This window comes from Nerophis ophidion, linkage group LG08 (assembly GCF_033978795.1).
Source record: "Nerophis ophidion isolate RoL-2023_Sa linkage group LG08, RoL_Noph_v1.0, whole genome shotgun sequence".
In the NCBI taxonomy this organism is placed as follows: Eukaryota; Metazoa; Chordata; class Actinopteri; order Syngnathiformes; family Syngnathidae; genus Nerophis; species Nerophis ophidion.
This window is the reverse complement of record NC_084618.1, coordinates 60,767,563-60,781,335: the sequence shown is the minus strand read 5'-3', so window position 1 is coordinate 60,781,335 and position 13,773 is coordinate 60,767,563. Positions and strand designations below refer to the sequence as shown.

The 13,773-nt window shown below is 42.1% G+C and overlaps 1 protein-coding gene across 1 annotated transcript; it reads left to right on the top strand.

Moving 5' to 3' along the window:
- Positions 1-130: 130 nt before the first annotated feature.
- On the top strand, positions 131-5,873 carry lyrm1 (LYR motif containing 1). Its single transcript, XM_061909185.1, has 5 exons — positions 131-261; positions 2,245-2,403; positions 2,483-2,543; positions 4,878-4,909; positions 4,987-5,873. Exons 1-5 carry the CDS (start codon positions 256-258, stop codon positions 5,098-5,100), a joined length of 372 nt encoding a protein of 123 aa, XP_061765169.1. The 5' UTR covers positions 131-255; the 3' UTR covers positions 5,101-5,873.
- The last annotated feature ends 7,900 nt before the right edge of the window (positions 5,874-13,773 follow it).

The window sequence follows — 13,773 nt, the reverse complement described above, 5'->3', positions numbered from 1 at the left end:
TAAGAGATTAATATTGCTCCGTGCGATATATTATTTGTATCATACTGCTAAATAATAAAATGGTAGTGTATGTATATTAAAACATTTTTTCCTGAAACAAAAATGAAGGCATTAGTAAATTAAAAAGGCGCTATGTTATTTATTAAAAATGTATATTTACCAAGAAGGTAGGTATTGACGTCATCACAACGCGACAGTCCTACCAGCCGTCCTCGGGAGCTTCACTAAACGAATGAGCTACAAACAAGCCACTTTATGAAGGTAATCGTTTAGTTTGTCAGCATGAACATGATATAAATTACGTTTATGGCAACTGCGATTTTATTTAACTTAACTTCCACCAGAAATTGTGCATTTGTGCGTATTGGCGTTGAGGAGCACATTTTAGCATAGTGTAAAACACTGCATAAGAAAGTATCTTGTGTCGATTAACACATTAACTGTTACGTTTTTAAAAACACGTGAGATTGTAAAATTATACAAAACATACGTTTTTTAAAATTCAGTCACATAAAGGGCACCGGAAGTTATGACAGCACGCATAAAGATTTTAGCGACAATTAGTGGCCAAATTGTGGAAGTGCATGTTTTGACCGAGTTTGACCCCGATAGGGACAAACGGTAGGAAATGGATGGATGAGTGGAATGTGAGTGTGAATAGTTTTCTGTCTATCTGTGTTGGTCCTGCGATGAGGTGGCGACTTGTCCAGGGTGTACGCTGCCTTCCGCCCAAGTACAGCTGGGATAGGCTCCTTCCACCCCGGTGATCCCAAACAGGACAAGCAGCAGAAAATGGATGGATGAATGGAATGTGAGTGTGAATGGTTGTCTTTCTATATGTGTTGGTCCTGCGATGAGGTGGCAACTTGTCCAGGGTGTACACTGCCTTCCGCCAGAGTACAGCAGGGAAAGGCTCCTTCCACCCCTGTGATCCCAAACGGGACAAGCGTTAGTAAATGAATGGATGAATGGAATGTGAGTGTGAATGGTTGTCTGTCTATATGTGTTGGTCCTGCGATGAGGTGGCGACTTGTACAGGGTGTAACCTGCCTCCCGCCCGAGTGCAGCTGCAGGATAGGATCCTTCCACCCCCGTGATCCCAAACGGGACAAGCGGCAGAAAATGGATGGATGAATGGAATGTAAGAGTGAATGGTTGTCTGTCTATATGTGTTGGTCATGTGATGAGGTGGCGACTAGTCCAGGGTGTAACCTGCCTTTCGCCCAAGTGCAGCTGAGATAAGCTCATTCCACCACTTTGACCCCGAAAGGGACAAGCTGTAGAAAATGGATGGAAGGAATGGGAGTGTGAATGGTTGTCTGTCCATTTGTGTTGGCCCTGCGATGAGGCGGCGACTTGTCCAGAGTGTACGCTGCCTTCCGCCCGAGTGCAGCTGAGATTAGCTCCTTCCACCCCTTCAACCCCAAACGGGACAAGCGGTAGAAAAATGGATGGATGGAATGTGAGTGTGAATGGTTGTCTTTCTGTATGTGTTGATCCTGCGATGAGGTGGCGACTTGTCCAGGGTGTAACCTGCCTTTCGCCCGAGTGCAGCTGAGATAAGCTCCTTCCACTCCTTTAACCCCAAACGGGACAAGCGGTAGAAAATGATGGATGAATGGAATGTGAGTGTGAATGGTTGTCTGTCCATCTGTGTTGGTCCTGCGAGGAGGAAGCGACTTGTCCAGGGTGTACGCTGCCTTCCGCCCGAGTGCAGCTGGGATAGGGTCCTTCCACCCCCGTGATCCCAAACAGGACAAGCTGCAGAAAATGGATGGATTAATGGAATGTGAGTGTGAATGGTTGTCTGTCTATATGTGTTGGTCCTGTGATGAGGAGGCGACTTGTCCTGGGTGTACCCTGCCTTCCGCCCGAGTGCAGCGGGGATAGGCTCCTTCCACCAATGTGACCCCGAACGGGACAAGCGGTAGAAAATGGATGGATGGAATGTGAGTGTGAATGGTTGTCTGTCCATCTGTGTTGGCCCTGTGAAGAGGTTGCGACTTGTCCAGGGTTTTCCCCTGCCTTCCGCCCGAGTGCAGCTGGGATAGGCTCCAGCCACCCCCGCAACCCCGAGAGGGACAAGTGGTAGAAAAAGGATGGTGAATGAATGGCTTTTAAAGAGGTGCGGATAAAGAAACTATGGGATGTGACATACATAGACCGCAATAATAATATGTTCACATACTTCCACTTTTGCATAAACAATTTGACTAAAATAGTTTTTTTTGTGGCTCTGTCCAGATGACGGCCTCTACTCAGAGGACGGTGTTGTCGTTGTACATGCGGGTCTTTCGTATCGCACGGACCTGGCAAGCACACAGTGGAGTGACGAGTGATACGCTGAGCGAGAGAAAATACATACTTCAGGAGGCGCGCACTTTGTTCAGACAGAACCAGCATGTAAGAGCGTTTTGTGGTCACGGAAACGAAAACAGTATTTATTTCGACTAGTCATCTGCTGTGTTTGCTACACTTTCAGGTGATGGATCAAGAAACCATAAAAAGATGCATTGAGGAATGTGAAGCTCGGATAGAAATAGGTAAGAGAAGTGACCCGTTTTCATCCTTATCATTATCAGTATTTATCATTTAGCTGACTTTTATATATGTCTTATGGCTTTGGTGTAGAGTTACATCAATTCTTTACATTACACAAGAGGCAATACTAATCATTTGGAATGGATTGATAAGTGCTATTAGTTTTTTGTAGTTTTTTGCAAATGCGTATCTAATTCTGTGTGTCTGTAATCCAATTCACGTGTCTGTGGACAAATGTGTGTGTCTGTATTTCAATGTGTGTCCATGTTTAGGTTGTCTTTTCGTGTTATGATTTTCCTGTGGGTAAAAAAAATAAATCTGTCCGTTCGTATTTCCCTGATTGACTGTCTTTTTACATGAGACTTTTTGCTATGTTTTGCCACAAAAGAGACGTGTATCCGTATTCAGAGGTGTGAATGTGTAAAACAATCTGTGTCTAAGAATTGAATTTGCATAAAAAAAGTGTCCGTCTGTAATCAAGTTTTTTTACGCGTGACTTTTGCGACAAACGTGTACATGTAAGAGTTGTCTTTTCGTGCAACAATTCAAAGTTGTAAAAAGAGTTACAGTGGGGCAAAAAAGTATTTAGTCAGCCCCCGATTGTGCAAGTTCTCCCACTTATAATGATGACAGAGGTCTGTAATTTTCATCATAGGTACACTTCAACTGTGAGAGACAGAATAAAAAAAAAATCCAGGAATTCACATTGTAGGAAAAAACAGCCCCAAAGCATGATGTTTCCACCCCCATGGTTCACAGTAGGTGTGGTGTTCTTGGGATGCAACACAGTATTCTTCTTCCTCCAAACACGACGAGTTGAGTTTATATCAAAAAGTTCTATTTTGATTTCATCTGACCACATGACATTCTCCCAGTCCTCTGCTGTATCATCCATGTATCCGTTTTGGTATAAACTCAACTCGTCGTGTTTGGAGGAAGAAGAATACTGAGTTGCATCCCAAGAACACCATACCTACTGTGTAGCATGGGGGTGGAAACATCATGCTTTAGGGCTGTTTTTCTGCTAAGGGGACAGGACGATTGATCCGTGTTAAGGAAAGAATGAATGGGGCCATGTATCGTGAGATTTTGAGCCAAAACCTCCTTCCATCAGTGAGACCTTTGAATGGTTGACCAATTACTTATTTTCCACCATAATTTGCAAATAAATTATTTAAAATTCCTACAATGTGAATTCCTGAATTTTTTTTTCACATTCTGTCTCTCACAGTTGAAGTGTACCTATGATGAAAATTACAGACCTCTGTCATCATTTTAAGTGGGAGAACTTGCACAATCGGTGGCTGACTAATTATTTTTTGCCCCACCGTATCTCTGGAACGTCACTTTGCCTTTTATTCTTCTTACCATTAGTCGCTGCCCTGTACCCACTCACACTTGTGTTGGTGTTGAAGCCAACTTGTCTAGAACAATCATAACGGACTCTTCACCACTTTATGTAAAAAAAAAAAAAAAAGGAAAAAAAAGTTACTGTTTTAGCAGTTGTTATACGAAGTTTACATTTACATTATTCCGATAAAAGGTCCAATACAAGCAGTCCTGTTTACTTGCGCGAAGCTGGACAGGCAGTTAACATCGTTATGTCCTCCAATAAACACACATGGTTGGTCTTTTCATGTATTTCAGTCAAGTCATTTACAAAAGGTAAACATGGTTGGCTATACTGTAGGCCACTAGGAGTTTGCAGCTACACAAAAGCTAAGCCCATAATACTACACACGCTAGACATAGGTAAAAGGTGTCCTTAATTGAATCAATGTTTATTCAATCAATGTTTATTTAAGTGTCTCAAAGGGCTGCACAAGCCACAACGACATCCGCGGTACAGCGCCTACATAAGGGAAAGGAAAAACTTACCCCAGTGGTACGACGATGAATTGAACTACTTTGCAGTGTGAACACATTTGTCAATATAAACAAGTATCAAATATTTATAGCTGTTTATAACTTTCAGGTACGTCTCCATGGCAGAATCATATCAGAAAGTATCCAATGACAAACGTGTCCACATGAGCTTAATTTAACAAATTATTTTTATTAATAAGCGTTGCAAAAAAAAACACCCAACAATTACCACTCCACTTCACTTTAAAGACAGCATAAGTCTGTTATAAGGTTAGTGGTTTTCTATGAGTAATTTTAATTGATCAAGCCTTTTTACATCACCCACTACCAAAAACTAATAGTATGTACATGATTAGTGATATTGTATCAGATCGATATAGGCCAATACTGAAGACTCTAATATCGGTATCATTTCAGAAGTGATGATGATTTACTGTTCGATGCACTGACTGTTTTGTCTTCTTTCACAGGTCTACATTACAAGATTCCATACCCGAGGGCTGTAAGTAAATAGCAGTTGTTTTGTTTTGTGCTGGTGCATAAAAGCTCTAACATGACTGTTTTTTCCCCTTCCTGCAGACATACCTCCCACCAATGGGTCTGGCCACTCTGAAAGGCAGGAAGCTGCGAACCCAGCAGCGCCTGAGGAAGCAGGCCAAGCCAATTTACTTACAGTCACAGGACGATACCTGATACCCTTCCATCCACGCCGAGTCTTCCAGTTACCAAAGCAAATGAAAAGCTAGAATGCCATCACAAGATGGTCCCATGGGGTTAATGTGTCGCTGGCACCCACTGACCACTCTTTACAAAGACACTTTTATACCATTGTTTTCTTATTATAAAAACACGTTTCTGTTTAAAACCATGTCTTGCCAAAATCTTTTTTTTATTTGTATTTTTTTTTATTTTAAGGAAATGTTGAATTAATGAAGGATATCAATCTGCAAAACAGATAAATGTTGTATTGGAAAGTTACAGGAAAAATAGGCAAACGGGTAGCTTTTAATGTGTTATAGATTTACTGAAAGGAAAACAATTACTAGGGATAACAAGTTCAAAGCATGAGAATAAAGTTACAATATTACAAGAATAACGATGTAACTTGGCCCCAAAAAATCCTATTGATAGAATGAACTCACCTTATTACGCTAGAGAAACTAGTTTTACAACAATAAGGTCAATATATAAGCATAAATGTGTGCCTGAGCTGTGATATCACAACTTCATTTATACTTTACAATTTAATTATTGTAGTGAAACTTGTTTGACTAAGTATTTTATCCTCACAATGTTAAAAGTCTTAAACTGTCATGTATTTTTTTCACCACCTCAATAGGTGTTTGTATTGTGCTTTATATTTAAAAAAGTTACACATTGCAGATTCTGTACAACAAATGTTTGCATGACATGCACTGGAGCTCTGTTTCAGTTATCGAAGCAGAATAAAACATGATACAACAATATTTGATATAACTTGTTTTTTTCCTACCATAATATCACTTCTAATGAAGTAGGAGCCTATCAGTTTTACAGGACTTTGAAACTATAACGGCACAATTTTATACATGTAATAATAATATTATTAACATAGCAGCGGTTGAGACTTTTATTAGAAGATTGCATAGTACATAATCCGTACAATTGACCACTAAATGGTAACACCCGAATACGTTTTTCAACTTGTTTAAGTCGGGGTCCACGTTGATCAATTTAAGGATACTTTATTTAAAGCGTCAAAACGGCTCTAGGTGTTGTAATAATGTGACCGACCAGTAGATGGGGCCAGCGAATAATTTTTATTTTATACTAGATGCTAATAAGAATATTGACATTTTTTAGGACTAATAAAATAATATTCTTTTTCTATACATTTTTTTACAGTCCAACAAATCAAAACACATTCAAAATAGGTGAATCACTAAGAGAGATGTTTGCAGGCTATGTTGTTTGTTTGCCCTGCATGTAACCACATGATAAAGCCTCTTGAACACAGAGTGAAAGACAGTTTTCTACAGTGTGACGTCATCGCAATGACTATAGTTTAGGACCTCAAGACACCAGGCTGTGCTTGTATTCCATATGCTCCTAAATGGATTAAAGTAAACTTATATCAAAAGAAGTACAGACTTGAAAGTTGCTAGAAATTCTTGGCCCCTTGAAAGGATATCGGTGGGGGGCCCCTCTACCTTATTTACTGCTCATGCGTTTTTGGCAGCGGGGGGCCCTCAGAATTGTCATCAATTTTCCCCCCTGTACCACGCCACTGAGTAGAGATGATATTCTTTTCAACCAACACCGACTCTTGTTACGGCAAAGTTAGTGAAAAAGGGAGCAAGACAGCTGCTCTATCTCCCGAATGAGCAGGTGTGAGATGGAATCAAATTAAAAGTGTAATATGAGAAGTAGCTACGTATTAAACACCTGACCCGAGTTAACCATCTCACATGCTTTGTGTAGTCTTTCATCCACATTTTTATTATTCTAGTATCATCAAAATGCATGTAACACACAGTAATACTTTTTTGAAAGGTGAAAGTTCAATCAATCAATCAATCAATCAATCAATCAATTAATCAATCAATGTTTATTTATAAAGCCCTAAATCGCAAGTGTCTCAAAGGGCTGCACAAGCCACAACGACATCCTCCGTTCAGATCCCACATCTGAACGGAAAAAGGAAAAACTCAACCCAGTGGGATGACAATGAGAAACCTTGGAGAGGACCACAGATGTGGGTGGACCTCCCCACCCCCAGGGCGAACGGTGCAATGGATGTCGAGTGGATCTAGCATAATATTGTGAAAGTCCAGTCCATAGTGGATCTAACATAATAGTGAGAGTCCAGTCCATAGTGGGGCTAGCATGGGACCATCCCGAGCGGAGACATGTCAGCAGTGCAGAGATGTCCCCAACCGATGCACAGGCGAGCAGTCCACCCTGGGTCCCGACTCTGGACAGCCAGCACTTCATCCATGTCCACCGAACCTGGGGAGCACAAACTAGGTGTGGCAAAATTATTCTCTGCATTTGACCCATCACTCTTGATCACCCCAGTTGGCCATACTCTCTTTAAACACGACTCAGGCCAAGATGCGATGTGCAAAGACTCCCCCTATGATTGTTGCCGCACTGCAGGTGGACTGCAAGTTCTGACATAGAAAAGCCTTGTGTATCATCAGGCTGGACTTGTAGTCCAAATGGAAGGATGTGGTTAATGTAGCTAGGGCCGGGCTGTAGCTGGGCTCAGAAGTTGTTACACTGCACCCAGCTGGAAAACGAGGACTACGGTGGCCCTCCATGCTGCAGCTGGCGATTGAAGGGTTTTTCTTTAAGACCCCTGGCTAGAGCCCATCAGACAAACCATATCATCACATTAGTGAGGAGCAGCGGGTCACGGCCCGAGCTCACACCAGTGCGCAATTATTTGTGCGCTGCGCTGAGCGCACACCCTGGGGCGCGCCGAGCGTGTGCCAGTCCGGCTGCAGCAAGCAGCTGCGATCAATCGCCAGCAATCAGCACCTCCTGGTATCCCAGCAGCTTCAAAAACCCTCACATTTAGACTCCAAACATCCCAGAACAAGCTAGTCCGATTACTTTTAGACCTCCACCCCAGATCACACCTCACTCCAACCCACTTCTCCAAAGTGGGCTGGCTCAGGGTGGAGGACAGAGTAAAACAACTTGCACTTAGCCTAGTCTATAAAATCTGCTACACCTCCCTGATACCAAAGTACATGTCAAACTACTTCCTTAACGTAAATGACCCCCATAACCACAACACCAGGGAGAGCTCCACAAACCACGTTAAACCCAGATTCCGATTTAATAAAGGTCTTAACTCATTCTCTTTCTATGCCATCAATGTGGAATGCACTCCTAACGGGTGTAAAAGTAAGTGCATCTCTATCCTCCTTCAAAACCGCTCTAAAACAACACCTCCTGGAAACTTCAACCCTTTACTAATACCCTCCTCCATTCACATCCCATATCCCCGGATTGTAAATAACCTAATGTAAATAATCAAATGTATATACTTGTTCTTATGCTATTCGAACTCACTATGTTCTCTGCTGGCTGTACATATCCTACTAAGTAAGACCTACACTGTTTCAATGTCCATTTCTTTGTTGATGCAATTGTTGATGACTGAAGTGCTGATATCAACCAAAGCTCCTCATCCCAGCCCCCGGATTGTAAATCATGTAAATAATTCAATGTATATACTATGATAATTAACTTGTGTGATGACTCTATTGTGCTGATAGTATATATTTGTACCATGAATTGATTAACGTGGACACCGACTTAAACAAGTTGAAAAACTTATTCGGGTGTTACAATTTAGTGGTCAATTGTACGGAAAATGTACTGAACTGTGCGATCTACTGATAAAAGTTTCAATCAATCAATCAATCAATCAATCAATCAATCAATCAATCAATCAATCAATCAATCAATCAATCAATCAATCAATTAATCATAAGCGCACCTGTCACTGATTAGAGGACCTGCCTTCATAAGCCTGCAAAACCTGCTATCCCGCGCCAGAACGTAGTCATCTGTTCCCGTAGTCATCTGTTCCCTCAATCATCAGGAGAAAATCTCCTGATGATTGAGGGAACCCCTCATGAAACAGTTCTGTAGAGATGAAGTAGTCTTGTGATTTTTCCCACACATACATACATATATATATATATATATATATATATATATATATATTTATATATATATATATATATATATATATATATATATATGAAAGTTTTAGCAAGATGGCGGCGCCCGGACGGGCTGCGACACTGCGGTGCTCTTGCTAAAGATGGAACATTTGGCGGAAATGCCGGACAGTTCTGCAGACTTCATGGCTGGCTCGCATCGTGGTCACTCCGTGATCACGTACGACCGCCAGACACTTCTGGATATGGACATATCGGGCCGTTTTGGACTGATAGACGCGGGCGTGCTAAACATGCTAACTAGCATGGGAATACGTCGGCGGCTACATCCAGCGGCCTGTGAAGCAGCGGAGTCTAGTAGCAGCGGGGGCCGTCTACGGAGCAGACGCCAGCGGTGTGATCGGAAACGCGGATGTCGAGCGGGGCTTAAAACAAAGCAGAAGGCTAATCCCCACAGAACACCACTTTCCTCCATCCTGCAGCCGCATTTAAATGGAAGATGCGAGACTACTGGTCTGGGTAAGGAGTCAGTTAAATTAGAACACGTTTTTTCTACTTTGAGTGTTTCAGAGTTGGACATGTGTTTTACTGAGGTGGCTAACTATGATGCGTGCAGTTTATCAAAGCAACAAACAAACAATCGGAAAATCCCCGTTACTGAGGTGGCTAACTATGATGCGTGCAGTTTATCAAAGCAACAATCAAACAATCGGAACATTCCCGTCGTATCAATTCCTAGATATGGTCGTAATTATACTGAATGCACTGGGCATAATAAACACAACATTATTAATATTGCTACTACGGATAATTTGATAAAAAAATTCCCTAAAACAGCCCACTACCTATAATATAGGTTTTTTAAACATAAGATCATTGTCTCCCAAAACGTTATTAGTTAATGATATTATCAGAGACAACAATCTTAACGTCATCGGTCTCAGCGAAACCTGGCTTAAACCAAACAACTTTTTTGCGCTAAATGAGGCATGTCCTCCTAACTTTACACATGCGCATATTGCCCGTCCGCTTAAAAGGGGTTGGGGGGTCGCACTAATATACAACGAAAACTTTAACCTTAGTCCTAACATAAATAATAAATATAAATCGTTTGAGGTGCTTACTATGAGGTCTGTCACACCGCTGCCTCTACACCTGGCTGTTATCTACCGCCCCCCAGGGCCCTATTCGGACTTTATCAATGAATTCTCAGAGTTCGTTGCTGATCTAGTGACACACGCCGATAATATAATCATAATGGGGGACTTTAATATCCATATGAATACCCCATCGGACCCACCGTGCGTAGCGCTCCAGACTATAATTGATAGCTGTGGTCTCACACAAATAATAAATGAACCCACGCATCGCAACGGTAATACGATAGACCTAGTGCTTGTCAGGGGTATCACCGCTTCCAAAGTTACGATACTCCCGTACACTAAAGTATTGTCCGATCATTACCTTATAAAATTCGAGGTTCAGACGCATGTTCGTCAAACTAATAATAATAATAACTGCTATAGCAGCCGCAACATTAATACGGCCACAACGACAACTCTTGCTGACCTACTGCCCTCGGTAATGGCACCATTCCCAAAATATGTGGGCTCTATTGATAACCTCACTAACAACTTTAACGACGCCCTGCGCGAAACCATTGATAACATAGCACCGCTAAAGTTAAAAAAAGGCTCCAAAAAAGCGCACCCCGTGGTTTACAGAAGAAACTAGAGCTCAGAAATTATTATGCAGAAAGCTGGAACGCAAATGGCGCACGACTAAACTTGAGGTGCACCATCAAGCATGGAGTGATGGTTTAATAACTTATAAACGCATGCTTACCTTAGCTAAAGCTAATTATTACTCAAATCTCATCCACCGTAATAAAAACGATCTTAAATTTTTGTTTAGTACGGTAGCATCGCTAACCCAACAAGGGACTCCTTCCAGTAGCTCCACCCACTCAGCTGATGACTCTATGCAATTCTTTAGTAAGAAAATTGAAGTCATTAGAAAGGAGATTAAAGACAATGCGTCCCAGCTACAACGGGGTTCTATTAACACTGATACGATTGTATATACGGCGGATACTGCCCTCCAAAATAGTTTCTCTCGTTTTGAGGAAATAACATTAGAGGAATTGTTACGTGTAAATGGAATAAAACAAACAACATGTTTACTTGACCCTCTTCCTGGGAAACTGATCAAGGAGCTCTTTGTATTATTAGGTCCATCAGTGCTAAATATTATAAACTTATCACTTTCCTCGGGCACTGTTCCCCTAGCATTCAAAAAAGCGGTTATTCATCCTCTTCTTAAAAGACCTAACCTCGATCCTGACCTCATGGTAAACTACCGACCGGTGTCTCACCTTCCCTTTATTTCAAAAATCCTCGAAAAAATTGTTGCGGAGCAGTTAAATGAACACTTAGCGTCCAACAATCTATGTGAAACCTTTCAATCCGGTTTCAGGGCAAATCACTCGACGGAGACAGCCCTCGCAAAAATGACTAATGATCTATTGCTAACGATGGATTCTGATGCGTCATCTATGTTGCTGCTCCTCGATCTTAGCGCTGCTTTCGATACTGTCGATCATAATATTTTATTAGAACGTATCAAAACACGAATTGGTATGTCAGACTTAGCCCTGTCTTGGTTTAACTCTTATCTTACTGATAGGATGCAGTGTGTCTCCCATAACAATGTGACCTCGGACTACGTTAAGGTAACGTGTGGAGTTCCCCAGGGTTCGGTCCTTGGCCCTGCACTCTTCAGCATCTACATGCTGCCGCTAGGTGACATCATACGCAAATACGGTGTTAGCTTTCACTGTTATGCTGATGACACCCAACTCTACATGCCCCTAAAGCTGACCAACATGCCGGATTGTAGTCAGCTGGAGGCGTGTCTTGATGAAATTAAACAATGGATGTCCGCTAACTTTTTGCAACTCAACGCCAAAAAAACGGAAATGCTGATTATCGGTCCTGCTAGACACCGAACTCTATTTAATAATACAACTCTAACATTTGACAACCAAACAATTAAACAAGGCGACAAGGTAAAGAATCTGGGTATTATCTTCGACCCAACTCTCCTTTGAGGCACACATTAAAAGCGTTACTAAAACGGCCTTCTTTCATCCCCGCAATATCGCAAAAATTCGCTCCATTCTGTCCACTAAAGACGCTGAGATCATTATCCATGCGTTTGTTACGTCTCGCCTCGATTACTGTAACGTATTATTTTCGGGTCTCCCCATGTCTAGCATTAAAAGATTACAGTTGGTACAAAATGCGGCTGTTAGCTTTTGACAAGAACAAGAAAGTTTGATCACATTACGCCTGTACTGGCTCACCTGCACTGGCTTCCTGTGCACTTAAGATGTGACTTTAAGGTTTTACTACTCACGTATAAAATACTACACGGTCTAGCTCCATCCTATCTTGCCGATTGTATTGTACCATATGTCCCGGCAAGAAATCTGCGTTCAAAGGACTCCGGCTTATTAGTGATCCCCAAAGCCCAAAAAAAGTCTGCGGGCTGTAGAGCTTTTTCATTTCGGGCTCCAGTACTCTGGAATGCCCTCCCGGTAACAGTTCGAGATGCTACCTCAGTAGAAGCATTTAAGTCTCACCTTAAAACTAATTTGTATACTCTAGCCTTTAAATAGACTCCCTTTTTAGACCAGTTGATCTGCCGTTTCTTTTCTTTTTCTTCTATGTCCCACTCTCCTTTGTGGAGGGAGTCCGGTCCGATCCGGTGGCCATGTACTGCTCGCCTGTGTATCGGCTGGGGACATCTCTGCGCTGCTGATCAGCCTCCGCTTGGGATGGTTTCCTGCTGGCTCCGCTGTGAACGGGACTCTCGCTGCTGTGTTGGATCCGCTTTGGACTGGACTCTCGCGACTGTGTTGGATCCATTATGGATTGATCTTTCACAGTATCATGTTTTCATAGTCATCATTGTCACCGACGTCCCACTGGGTCATTATTGTCACCGATGTCCCACTGGGTGTGAGTTTTCCTTGCCCTTATGTGGGCCTACCGAGGATGTCGTAGTGGTTTGTGCAGCCCTTTGAGACACTAGTGATTTAGGGCTATATAAGTAAACATTGATTGACATTGATTGAAATGCTTGACTTGGTGAATTCTAGCAGTAAATATACTCCTCCCCTCTTAACCACGCCCCGCCCCAACCACGCCCCCACCTCCAGAAATCGGAGGTCTCAAGGTTGGCAAGTATGACAGTTGATCGTTAATGCATTTGGTGATGTCAGATCACAGGAAAGGGGCTGAAAGACAGGCTTCCAGTGGGATGCAAACCAGAAGTCCAAAGTGGGGGGAGAAAAGGCTTTAGGTTGTAAATATAGATATGTAAATACACACCTGACAGCATTGTGCTAGTAAGAATATAATAAATATACTATTAAAAAAAGGGAAACACCATCCCAATAGAAATGGGAGTGTAATCCATCATAGAGCCCCTTCAAGCCCTTCGGTCTGAGTGCATTATTTAGGGGATTCAGAGAGAGACCCCGGGGGAAATATGGTGGAAGAAGCATGACTAAAAAAAAATAGTAAAGAATAATGCAAAAGTTGGACAGCTAATGTGAAGCTCTGATAAGGTAATTAGAAGCCTGTGTAGAGAGCTCATCTCCTCATATTCCCTGCTCAACTCA

What these genes read in the sequence shown, in the direction of transcription:
- lyrm1 (XM_061909185.1), top strand. An exon ending in TGTTCAGACAGAACCAGCAT is followed by an intron (nt 2,404 to 2,482) that starts GTAAGAGCGTTT and finishes CTACACTTTCAG; the next exon opens with GTGATGGATCAAGAAACCAT. An exon ending in TGAAGCTCGGATAGAAATAG is followed by an intron (nt 2,544 to 4,877) that starts GTAAGAGAAGTG and finishes CTTCTTTCACAG; the next exon opens with GTCTACATTACAAGATTCCA.